General features: G+C 42.0%; 1 protein-coding gene across 1 annotated transcript in view; it reads left to right on the forward strand.

Annotated features, from left to right (window-relative positions):
• Window positions 1-13,334, forward strand: part of LOC149858241 (connector enhancer of kinase suppressor of ras 2-like) — a 762,411-nt gene that overhangs the window by 72,796 nt on the left and 676,281 nt on the right. Inside the window, exon 2 of the mRNA XM_090059075.1 lies at window positions 11,750-11,811. Coding sequence (XP_089915201.1) covers window positions 11,750-11,811 — 62 coding nt within the window. The remainder of the gene's footprint in view (window positions 1-11,749; window positions 11,812-13,334) is intronic.

Genomic DNA, 13,334 nt, shown 5'->3' on the forward strand with positions numbered 1-13,334 from the left:
ACTTCAAGTGCAATAGACTATGGCCATGGTGGCCAAACCGTGTACTTGCAGCTGTCTGGAAATTGGCCGGAGCCCTGCCCACTTTTCCTCCAGGTGGCTCAAGGGGACAGCATAACCCAGCACCTCCTGCCGCTCCAGTTTTCCCTGTGGGGAGTGCACGCCAAACCCACCCTCCTTCTCTTCTTCTGGGACTGCTGACTCAGGCACCAGGCTACTGGGGCAGGGGCTGCAGACATGCCGCTTACCCCAGGGTATGCTCCCCATGGGAAAAGCCAGAGCAGCTCAGCAGTGCGGGTGGGGGAGAGGCAGGTCACCTCCACTCTGGGTCACTCAGCACCCCATAACCCCCCACTCTCCGGCTCTTGAACTTTGGTGGAGAATTATATGTGGCTCCGAGGGTAACTCATACATAGAAGTAGGGTCAGAGGGAACCTGAGCAGATCATGTAGTCCAACCACCTGTCCTGGGCAGGAGTACAGGGCTCTTATGACCCCAACTAAGTTTAAGCTCAAATGACCCCAGCTAGGTAGTCACCAAGCCTCCTTTTAAAGACCCCTAAGGTAAGAGCCAGCACCACTTCCCTTGGAAGCTGGTTCCAGATCCTGGCCATCCTGACTGTGAAGTAGTGCCTCCTGATGTCTAGCCTGGACCTACTCTCAATCAACCTGTGGCCGTTGTTTCTTGTTACTCCGGGAGGTGCTCGGGGGGACAGGGTCTCACCCAATCCCCTCTGGTCCCTCCTGGTAAGTTTATAGATGGCCATTGGATCCTTTCTCATCCTTCTCTTGTAAAGGCTGAACAAGTTCAGGTTCCTTAGCTTCTCCTTGTAGGGCCTGCCCTGCTGCCCCATGATCATGCGAGTGGCCCTCCTCTGGACCCTCTTGATGCTGGCCTCATCCCTCCTGAAGTGCGGCGCCCAGAACTGGACACAGTACTCCAACCGTGGCCTGACCAATGTCACATAGAGGGGGAGGATCACCTACTTGGACCTGATCGTGATGTATCTGTGGATACATGACAAGGTGAGGTTAGCCTTGCTGACCATGTCCTCACATTGGCAGCCCATGTTCATTTTGGAATCGATAATGACTCCAAGATCTCTTTCTACCATTGTGCTTTCAAGAAGGGAGTTTCCTAGCCTATAGGTATGCTGCCGGTTCTTCCTGCCCAAGTGCAGTACCCTGCACTTGTCAGTATTGAATCTCATCCTATTCACATTTGCCCACCCCTGTAACCTGTCCAGGTCCAGTTGTATCCTGTCCCTCCCTTCTAGCATGCCCACCTTGCCCCAAATCTTGGTGTCATCAGTGAATTTGAACAGGGTGCTATTCACCCCTTGTCCAAGTCGCTGATAAAGAAATTGAACAGTATGGGCCTGAGGACCGAGCCCTGGGGGACTCCACTGCCCACCTCCCTCCAGGTTGAATATGACCTCTGGCCACCCCTGGACTAGGGCATCAAGTGCTCTTGACTCCCATTGATTTAAAAGCAGTGAGAGTACTCAGCACCTTTCCAAAGCACTAAGTGCCTTGCACCTTATATAAATACTGTGGGAAAATAAAAGCTGTCTTTATTATTCATACGCAATTGTATCTGCAGAATGACTTTATCCTAAACTATCAACTGATTTAGATAAGAATGAGAACAGGCTTTGTTTTCACTGGCCTATGAGGCTGGATGTCAGGTGACAGATCTTATTTAGTGTATACTATCTTTGAATCCAATGGGAAGATAGACACATCAACATTAGCATCCTCTTGCAAGCAAATGCCATGAACATTGTGGCAATGATTATTCAACATCAACATCATTGGGCCAGCCAGGTCATCTGGATGTCTGACTCCAGACTCTCAAAGCAAGTTTTATTCTCCCAGCTCAGTCAAGGCATACGGTCAAGAGGAGGGCAGGTAAAGTGCTTCAAGGTGTCCTAAAGAACAACTTGAAAAAATGCAACATCAATTCATAGGAGACTATCACCCAGGACCACCCCAAATAGAGGAAAAGTCTGCTGCATTATCTCAATACTTTGAAACCTTCCAACAACAGGACACGGAAAAGCAGGAGTGGCAGAAACAGCATGGCATGAACCAAATCAAGAATCCAGAGCCACCCTGCACAAAAACACTTGCTGGAGTGGCAACAGGCTGTCGATTCTGGATTGGCCTTGTCAGGCACCTATGGACCCACAAATAAGACTGTCATGGAAAACAATCATCCTGGATTGTGAGGGATTGCTGAAGAAGACTGTTTTGCCAGTCTGTTGTACCTTTAAAGTGTCTGTGCTGTTTTTCTTAATTTCAAAGCTATTTTTTCATTCTAATGTGTGCATTATAATTATAGCAAGTAGTATATCCCACTGGGGAGATGCATCAAAGGATGCATCAGAAGTTAATTTATAATGTTATTTGCATTACATTAGCATATCTCAGAATTCATCAGCTTTCTGTCAATTTTCTAGGGCTCAAAATAAAATTGGTTGGCTTTTGTAAACATAAAAACCACATAATTCTGATTTTCAGATTACCACAAACTACAATGATTACCTAACTAACTTTGGTTTTGTCAGCTCTACCTATCCCCAATAATTTGTTTGAGTACCTGGCAAAAAAAGTAGCTAAACTAGAAGCAAATGAAATTCTGCCTTTTAATTAAAAAGGTGATAAAATATCTTGAAATAAGCATTACAAAAGCCTGTTTTTGGACTTGAAAATATGTAATACTGGTTCATTATGATGCAGGTTGGGGTAAGTAAAAGAATACTTACTCTGAAACTGTGTTGAATTACACCAATATTACAGTGACCTTTGATTAGAAAGACACAAGACTGAATGTATAAATCAAAACAACTGGGCACCTGTCAAAAATAACTGAAACCAGCTTCTACAATAAAAAAATTGCTAAAATATATTATTATATGTTTAGTCTAGAAATACAGTACAGGCTGAGTTTACAGAGAAATAGCTGGCACTGATGAGTGTACACATTTTTACAATTTTGTCCCCAATTCTTTCTAGTCCCTTAAGTCAAGTCCCTTTATTCCCTCACTCAAATTTTCACAAATTCTTAAAGGTATATTTACCATACCAGTTTCTGAGGGACTAGAATGATAAAAAAAAGACTGGAAAGATAAAAAAGGCATGTAGTAGATCAGAATAGATTGGGGTGCTCAAACCCAGCCCATAGGCCATATCCAGTCCCAGTGTCATGTAATTTGACCCGCTGGTCTCCCCATGGATATGTGGGGAACCCCAGCGGCCATAGCCTTGTGCACTAGATCAGGCACGCAGGGAGGTGCAGGGCCCAATCCCAGTGCACAGGTGCAGCATGGGCCCTGGAGCTGAATTCTGACCAGATGGAGGTGGTATGGGGCCCTGAGCCTGACCCTGGCCTGATGGCAGGGTTGTTTATCTCAGCACACTGGAGGGAGGGAAGAGGTGCAAAGGGCAGGGTGTATACAGCCTCCAGAGCCTGATACTAGCCTGGCAGAGGTGGTACAGGGCCTGATCCTGGGACTTGGATTGTTCCTGCACCTTGGATTGTTTGGCCTGTGGGGCGAAAACAGTAAGCACCACTGGAATAGATAGATCATTTGAAGTTTTTACTTACACTTCTGACATATGAAGATGTGGAGAATGACAGTTCCTGAAACTCCTTTGCAGGTACAATCCTGCTTAGGAAAATTAAGTGGGTTCTGCTGATCCAGTGAGGCAGGTACATAGATCATTACTACCTGGCTAGACTGTGGCAGTGGGGTTTTACTGAGACAGAACCTGGAATATGAGCCAAAGAATCTAGTCAAAGGAACTGAAAGGTCAGCTGAGTGCAGGGAGGAGGTCTGAACTAAAAACTTACGTGACCTTATTTTGAAATCTCCAAGTTAATAAAACCATGCTCCAAGGAATGAGCTTGGATTTCACATGGGACCAGAACTATATTTGAGAGCAAGGTGTAAACAGTGACTATTGCAGTAGTAACTGGAGTTAGAAGATATTGAACCCCAATGTGTAGCAGGCACATGGCAACTTTTGCTACCCTCTCCCAGTTGTCTTGGACAAGGAAATAAGGATCAGTTTCTTAACATCAGTCTCGTTTGTCTCACCTTTATTACAACACCTACTCCCAGTGTTAACCATGTGAAGAAAGATTTTATAGCTTAAAATGTCTACAGCTGCTACTGCACAAAGCTAAATAAAACACCAGACTTTTTCCTTTCAGAGAAAGGATTTGGATGATGCTGGGAAACTAACACAGAAAATAAAGGGAAAAAATAACACAAATAGATTGAAAGTGCTCAGGGAATTGGTAAAGGACAGGTAACAAGGCCTTTCAGGGTAAGGCTAGGTCTTATCAGCACCTATCTTACAGGGTCTTGGCTCCTGTTCAAGGTCAGGCTTTCTGATAGTTGTAGCCACTAAGGAGCATGTCTGAGCATGCAACCAGGCAGAAAGTAACATCTCCTAAGAAAAGAAATTGAAAATAGAAGTTACTTCTATTGCTTGATCTAAAAGAGATTGGGTGGGGGTGGAGGGGTATTAGGAGACTGTGTGTGAAGACCTAAGAAGGAAACATCAGTGTTGTCAGGCCTCTGTGTTAGAAAAGGACCCTGAAGTCTAAGGATTGTCACAGTTCTGATGCTAAGGACAGCCTAGAGATATTGCAGACCATCAAACGTCATAAAGAAAGGCAGTAGAGAATTTCTCTGACAGCTTACCGTTGTGACTTCAGATACAAGAAGGCAAAGAACTTTCTTGTGGAAGAACTGTTGCAGACCCTGATATAGCAGAGGAAGGTCTACAGGCAGAATGGAGTAAGATGTAGAAGACAAGACTGTGGGAGCCTGAGGAAAAGGTATTGGTGGCAGAGGTTTCCTGGTGCAATTTTTTCACATCTCTAAATGGGAGGGGATTTTTTACCATTCCATGCATGTGGAGGAACAGAAAAAGAGAAAGATACTAGGTAATAAAATCTCTAGGATCTTGACCACTGGTTCATATCTACTTAATGTGGCTGTTTATCTGAAAGATTGTGGTTATCCAGCTGGAATATTAACATGGAAGGTAGACACTGTTATTCCCAGGCCTTTAGAAACAAAACTACCATTGATTTTTAAATTATGGAAATTGTAAAACAATATGAATCTAAAAGAGCAAGAGAATTATGCTAACAAATGGATTTGAATGAGAGGAGCAACTACTCAGCAAAGAAGCAAAACAGAGGTTTCTGGCCATGTCTACATGTGAAATTAATGTGATGCAATAATCTCCAGTGCACATCACACTGGAGTTTATTGCTCCTAGCACACGTGTTTCCACTGGCTGCAGTCTGAGGGTAATTCAGTGTGGAGCCAGCCAGCAGGCAGCCTACACACTAAAGTGCCCTTGTGCCCCAGCTACCCCATCAATGTCTACATGTGTATTGCTGTGTGCTAAATAATGCCACTGTAGGATAATACTTGTGTACAAGTATTAACTTATGGCACAGTTAACTAGTTTACTGTGATCTAATAGGGCTGCATGTGTAGACACTGGGCACATCTACATGTGCATTAATGCACTTTAGTCAATGTGCATTAAATCTAGGATCTCCGGGCACCTATACATGAGCACGTGTTGGAGCAGACTCCATTAATCAAGTCTGCTGGAGTGTGGCAATTGCAAACAGTGAAGAGGCCTTTTGATTGTAAAGTGACTAAATGCAAACAGTGAAGAGGCCTTTTGATTGTAAAGTTAAGGCAGAATATTTTAAGTTTAACAGAGGCGTGACAAAGGCCCAGCAGTAGCAATGAGGAGGAGATGTTAAGCTAATGCAGGAGTCTATCTTAAGAGATGCTTTGAGAGAGAATATTGAGCACTGCTGTAATCAGCCCTATAGCAACATGAAAAAAATTTGGTCTAAAGGCCATTGGGTAGCAATGGAGATAGTATAGTTATGCTTTGTCAGCTGAACAAAACCACCAGAAGATTTTGCAAGGTAAAATGACTGTTTAAATTCTTTAGCCAATGGGCACACACTGCTCTGAGGTTACCTTAAAACAAATTGTGCAATAAATTATAGGACTGAAAAAACCCCATAAGTCCTTTCCTATTAATATTTCTGCAAAAAAACTCTTCTTCACATTAAGGGCCAGATTGTGCCATTATATTATCCTAGGTGCTAAAATTCTGACTGCTTGTCCTGAGTCTCCAAATGCAGGCTTAATGACAAAGCCTGTTCCTTTTTTGTTGTGCTAAGTTGCATCTTTTAGGAGGGAAATTATATGACTTAGGTATTATTGTGATGCAGTCCTATTAGTTACAAAAATATGTGAAAAGTCCTGTTTCCATGAACAGAGTAGGAAAAAAGTTTCCTTTCTCACAGTTTCAGACTTGCGATTTTAGCTGTTTCTGTCCCTCAGGAAGCTTTTCTTCTACTCTCTTTCAGGGTGCAGACAAAAGTGACAATTCTCACCTGATCTGGCCACAGACCATGACCAAACACAAGCGCATGGCTGCAGACTGCTTAAAAATGGCCAGTCAGGCAAAAATCAGAACCCTTATTGCATGAGGGTTCAGATGAAGATGTTTCAAAACATCACATCTTCTGTAACTTGTGTCTCTGCCTGTCAGCCTATTGCTGTTTTCAGAACTGGGGGGGAGATGGGGAAGGAGCAGAGGAAGTTCAGTCTGGGGTTCAGTCTCTTGGGTGGGAAGCAGCTTTTATTGTTTTAGCTATCTTTCCCATAAAAAGCTTTATTGTTTTATTCCAGTTAGTGTGTGAAGGAAACACCTCCATCACCTTTGATGAGGTCTGTGATTGCTTATTGATGAAATACATTAATACATTCAAACAAACACTATTTTCACATTAACAGATTCAGTGAACAAAATTTAGGGAAAATTGACTGACATGAAATTACTTATGAGCAACAAGGGAGTATTTTTGTTAACAGTTTGGAAGTTATTATTGTTGTCATGAGTTAATAATTACAATAGCATTTTCTGAAGTGATATGATTGATTTACCCTAGCCCCAGATCCCTAATTACATGCAATAAGTAAAATATCTGCCAGTTACTTTTTTGACAAACCATTCTTGTACAGTAGATGTGCTGATTTTGTACAGAACCAAATCTGTAAGTACTTTCCATTTGTTTATTGGAAGAGGAATGATGGCAAATAAAAGTTATATAAAGTAAATCTTAAAATATCAAAGAGAAACAGGAACTGCTACTAGCAAGAATAATATAAAGACATTATTTCCTAAAAAGAAAAGGTGTTAAAACTAATAGCTATTTAGCATTTAACAGTGACAGATTCAGAGGCATTAAGGACAGAAGGAGCCATTATGAATATCTGTCTGATTTCTTGTATATCACCACAGAGCAGGTATGGGCAAAATGCAGCCTGCAGGGTGGATATGGCCTGCCAGGCCATTCTATCTGGCCCACAGGCCCCCTAAAAAATTTTAAAAATTTATATTTATCTGCCCCAGGCTGCCTCTCATGTGGCCCTCAATGGCTTGCCAAAACTCAGTAAGCGGCCCTCCACCCAAAATAATTGCCCGTCCCTGCCATGGACCCTCACCCAGTAGTTTCCGTATCAAGACATATCTTCTGTTTGAGTTTGACTCTGCTCATAGGTTAGTGAGCATGTAAGTAAATGCTTTCTGAACATTCATTTCCAAATTTAATTTTTGGGAAGCCTGCTACTCAAAATAAAATTGTGGCCATGGTTGCTGGTCCTTACCAAAGCAGCCTACTAGTGATAAAATCTTTACAAACCTCTTTGTAACTACTATCTAACTTTGCTAAGTTTAATGATTATTGCACAAAACAAGGAAAATATTAGCAGACAGAGAACACAGCATCAACTTGATAAAACCCAGCAATAAAGTATTCACATGAATGATAAATAAATAAATGCTCCCCATAAGAACTGTGGCATAGTCTGTGAACTTACGTCTATACTGGCCACCTTGAATGTATCCTTCTAGTATCCTTCTACCGTATTGCTCCCCCCTTCATTATTCGCTAAATCCCAGGCACTGTTTGGTGTCAGTGCATAATACTGTTTGGTGTCCATGCTGAGAAATCACTCAGGTAACCTGTCTCCTAATCTTGTCCTCAGGATTCACCAGAGATACCAGTTTTAATTTTACTTAGTGGCTGGATATGAGGAACATCACCAGTTCATTCAGATCTACCACTATTTCTTGATTTTTTTCTGATCAGAGTCGTCTCAGAAGCACAGACTCCTCAGTGACAGGAGAAAGCAGTAGCATAAAGTCTTTGTCATGTGAGAGAGACTCCTTCATACCTGATAAGAGCTCTTTTCTTTCATCTTAGTTCAGAACCACTGCCCAACCAATCCTGCATTTAAATTCGTTTATAACAACTCCCAGAGGAGTTACGAGTAGAAAATCCAATAAAATAAAGCTCCCTTGTAGCTATATATCCCCCAGTTCACAAAATGATAGAAATAGGTTTGTTTTTTTTCTTTCTAGCTCTTCAACCTATCTGGAGTTCTGGATAGGTTATTTCAATAGGTGAAACAGCACTGTAATTATTCTGTACAGTTCTCTAACAGGTGGGAGCAGACAGCTTAGCCTCTAGAGATTTAAACCACAAGACTAATCCTAACAACTACACAAAGTTTTCTTCTTCTTCTGTCCAGGGACAAGAAGGAGAAAGAAAGCTACCAGCTCCAGAGGTATAGATCTTCCATCCTGATTAAGTGGAAATGATAGTAATTTTAGTAGCAGGATTAAGGTACATCTATGATGTGATTTCCTTTCTTTTCAACAGCTCTTCCTGCTCATACAAGTTTTGCTTGGCTTGCTAGGTAGCTTGTCTTCAGGAGCAGGAGCTACAATCAGATAATTTCTTCTCTTTTCTCTTGACTTTGAGACCTGTCACAACAATTATCAGTGTTGGAGAGCTGTTTCTCCTATTTTGATCTTCTTTAACTATTGCAAATGTGTTGGAAATCTCAGCAGACAGCCCAACAATTAAGAGCCAATCCTATTACCTCTAAACACAAACTATATTTCCACTCTGCCAGATAATATATTCAGAGTTCCAGTCAAAATCATGTATGGTTTAGAGTCTACAGACAAAATTCATCCTTCAGTTACATTCAATGCAAGCAATAGATTTACATTAGGGATGAAATATGTTGTGCATGTTTTGAAAGTATTGCAATGTCTTGATTCCAATGTATGTTATCTGCACTTTACAATCCTTCAGGGTATGCATAAGGGTCTGAATACAACTAAAAGTACCCAAGATCTTTCCTAGATATCTGTAATCCAAAGCATCCATCTTGTATGAACCTCTATTGGTGTTAAAACTTTGTAACACACGTAGTGGGCAATTTCTGATAAAAATAGATGGTATTATTACAACAAATGTGATGGCAAAGCAGCTTGAGGAATCTTGCTTTGCTACTGCCCATGTGATACCTGTTTTGCAGCTAAATAGATGGCTTCAATCTCTTGTGCTGTCAAAATGGAAGCTTTCATGAACACTAAAATATATGAAGAAAAAAAGGAATACTGAGAAACACCTAGGAAATATCCAGTCATATTTTACTGAGTGGTGATTATAGAATCATTCCTGTATAGTGGTAGAACATGAACATTTCCAGCAGCTATACTTAAAACACCACAGGCTGAAGAATTATGATCTTCAAGTGTAACAGAGCTGGATTGGGTCAATACATTGATTGGAGGATTTAAAGGCATATGTACAATGGGAATCTGTCCCTCTTCTTTTTTTTTTTGCTTTCAGCAAGGAAGTGTTCCATTGCACTTTTGATAATGCTAGCACTGTTGTCCTGACCAAATAGCATTTTAAGTACTTGCATCCTGCTTACCTGAATCTCATTTTAATTTCAATGGACAGAGTAGACTTTTTTCATCTCTTGCACTCTTCTGTGATATAGCTGCTAAAAAATCATACTACAGTGGTTGTATTGCATAATTCCCATAATTTTGTACCACAGCCCTTCATTTTACTTAACCTAAAAACTTTAAAGTTAAATGAACAGAGCAGCCCTTTTATAGGAAAAGGAAACTACTTATTGTCTTCTGTTTATGCCTTCAAAGCATGGTACTGTCTTTGGCTGCTGCAGAGCTCATATGGGAGGGCTCTATTCTGTATAGTTAAATAGAAAAGATGCCAGTAGATGGCACTCAAGAATATGCAGCACAGTTCCTGGATTTTGTAGGTCCAAGAAACCTTGTGTGCTGCAGCTGGCCTCTTCTGGTATCCCTTTAAATCAGTTTTTATCAAAGTCAAATCACATAGAGAAAACTAAGAGAGACATCTAGAAGTAAAAATTTTTCCATTTATAGGCAGGCTGTCCATTTCCTTGGCAGAGTGCAACCTGCTCTCTCAATGTGCCTCACCTACTTAGGCAGTCACTGCAGAATAAATATGGCTAGGTCCTATATTCTTCCCTAACTCATTTTTTTGGCAAATGGGCCACGTCTACACAAGATACTTAATGCGCGGTAGCCTAATAACTCTGCTTAGTAGTGTACCAGGAAAAAAACGTGCTAATATGTTACTGCACAGTAAGCATCATAAAAAACTGTGCGCCAGAGCTACTGACCACTAAGTAGTTAGTACTTCATTAAGCAAATAGTAAACTAAATGCGCAATAACTACTGTGCATTAATGAATGTGTAGACACGCCCATGGTGTATCTGTACCTCTTTGAACACCGAGATAGCAACCATGATCTGTCCTTACAAGGGGTGAGGAATGTGTGGCCAGACTTCCAGCTCCTCTCCACTCATCTAATGACAGTTTGAAGTGCAACCCCTAGTTTACAGCTATTTCATGGTGGCCTACAACAGAAATATTAGATGGGCATGTCCACTGATATCTCTTACAGAGCTCCTTTTTCCGCTAAGTCACAAGAAATACAACTTGGATTTTTCTTTCTTCATAACACACATTTTGTGGCTATTCTTTATAAATTTACTAGATAGCTTTCTGCACTCCCTGATTGGACAGATGCAGCTCCTCAAGGGTTATGGTAAGAGAAACAGAAAAACAGAGCCAGGAATCATACAAAATAGGACAGGACTGACCAGAATTAACAACTCAGCTCTATTCTGCTTTAAAAAGGAACATTCCCTAAAAACAGCTGTGTAAGACAGGGCAGATGCTAGTCATGAACATCACATGACAAAAAAGCATTAAAGATAGCCAAGAAGCCAGCTCTGTCACATCCTTACAGTTGTTTTATATTTGCATTAAAATGAAAATGTTATTATAAAATGTCCTAATGTACAGCACTGTGTAACTTCTTTTTAATAAAAATTAAACAGTGCGTGTATAATTGATATATGTTAAACATTGGATATCTATTTTGTGATAATAACTATTTAATAAAATGTTTGCAATTTTCATAGAATACTTGCTTATATGGATTTATTTTATAATATATGGGTTAAATACTAAAGACTGATCATCCAAATAATTATTACCGTATTAAATAAATGAGAAATATAAATGAGTATTCTGGGTGTTATTTTAACTAACTACTGTACTGTATTCAAGCATAATCCTTATTTGGAAAGTTACTGCTTGGCATGAAATATACATGAACATTTACCTAGTTACTGCTATGATCATGAGAATACTGAGAACAATATTAACGTCATTAATAACATTGCAAATACAAGGCAGTGTTTGCAAACAAAAGATCTACTAGCCTCTTTGGGGAGAAAAGTCCGGGCACAGATTTGTCTTCTCTTTTCAGATTCCTGCTAAGCATAACAATGGAGAGGATGGGACCCAGTTGATCCCAATCAAGAGAGCAGAGTAAGTCATGCCCTGAACAGGCACTGCTACCAGCAAACCCAGAGAGGTGCCCTGGTCCCACTTGGACTGAGTGAAGCACAGGCAATAGGGCCTAACCACTCCAGCCCTTAAAAGCCAAACCAAGCCTATAGCCTTCTTGTCTAGGCAAAGGCTGCTTTTGAGGGGAAATTCTGCCGTGGGACCCGCCCCCCCACCCCAAGAAGCACTGTTACTCAGTCTCACTCTCCTGAAGGATCCCCCTGAAAGATCCCCTGGTGTGGGATCATCTGCCATACCTTTGATGTTATTATTAGTGTAGTGAGGAGGCTGTCCCTGGAGGCTAAGAGTAGCTTTGGTGCGCCTCATTTTTTTCTCTATCCTAGAGCTTTTCTGACCAGTTCTAGGGATCTCAGTGGATTTCGTCAGGAGTGTTTCCTCTTTGAGCCAGCCTCCTTCAGGCCTCAAAGCACTTGGAGCTTCAGGCATCCCAGCCTTGGCCCCCTTTTCCTCTGGCCATGCTGTCAGCCCAGGTCCACTGGCTCAGACCTTGCCTCCTAGGCCTTGTACCCCATAGCCAGTAGTGGTGGGAGAAAATATTATTTAGGAACACTGAGGCCATTGCAGGGCTGGTACACATGGACAGTGGGGTAGCACATGGCGGGGTGCTGGGCACAGTACTGTGGCTGCAGCAGTGGGGTGTGGCAGTGGCCCCAATGGTGCTGGGCACTGTGGGACTAAGCCCTGTTAGCCCGTCTTCTGCCGCCTATGCCCATAGCAGGTCTTGCCCTGCACAACACACCTGGCACCCTGGACTGTGGCCTTCAAACCGCCCCTGCAGCCACTATCCAAACCTCCAGTCAAACTTGAAGACAAAATACCAAACCAGGCAGTTCTAACTCAAATATAAACCTCTCCCTGAATCTCTTTTTCTTCGGCAGACTTGTTTCCTCCAACCCACCAGCTAGCTTGCCTGGGCTGGCTTCATTCAACACTGCAGTCAATTCTATTCAGAGCTCCTCATTCTGTGGCAGCCAGGGGGATGCCCCTCCATATCTAGAGGCTGGGCTTATATGCCCTGAGTCTAGTCCCCTTTTCGTCATCTAACTCAGTTCTCAGCTCCCAGAGCCCAGATGCTGCTGGTTCCCGCATCAGCCACCCGGCCCTCTGTTGCCAGTGGCTCAGTTTACACAGACAGCTCACACCTGCTTCCCCTTCCCAACAGGCTTTCTGCCGTCTTCCCAGGTTCTCTCCTCTTAACAACAAGGGTGGAGGGTTCCCTGTTACTCAGTTGCATAAAAAAATGTCCTATATTTACTCAAATACAAGACAAGGTTTTTTCCTCAATCAGCATAGGGGAAAAAGCCCCTCATCTTGTATTTGCATATAAGGAAACTTCACTAAATACAGTGTCTATCATTAAGCTGCTGCCAAAAACAGCATGTGCCCAGTAGTGGAAACTATGAAGCTGATTAAACACAGGCAACACTAAGCTTGATTATAAAACACATGGCCCATAGTGGGCAAACAGCTGATAGGAACTTTTT

The sequence above is a fragment of the Crocodylus siamensis genome, chromosome 8, assembly GCF_052110815.1.
Source record: "Crocodylus siamensis isolate JL-2025a chromosome 8, ASM5211081v1, whole genome shotgun sequence".
Taxonomy (NCBI): domain Eukaryota; kingdom Metazoa; phylum Chordata; order Crocodylia; family Crocodylidae; genus Crocodylus; species Crocodylus siamensis.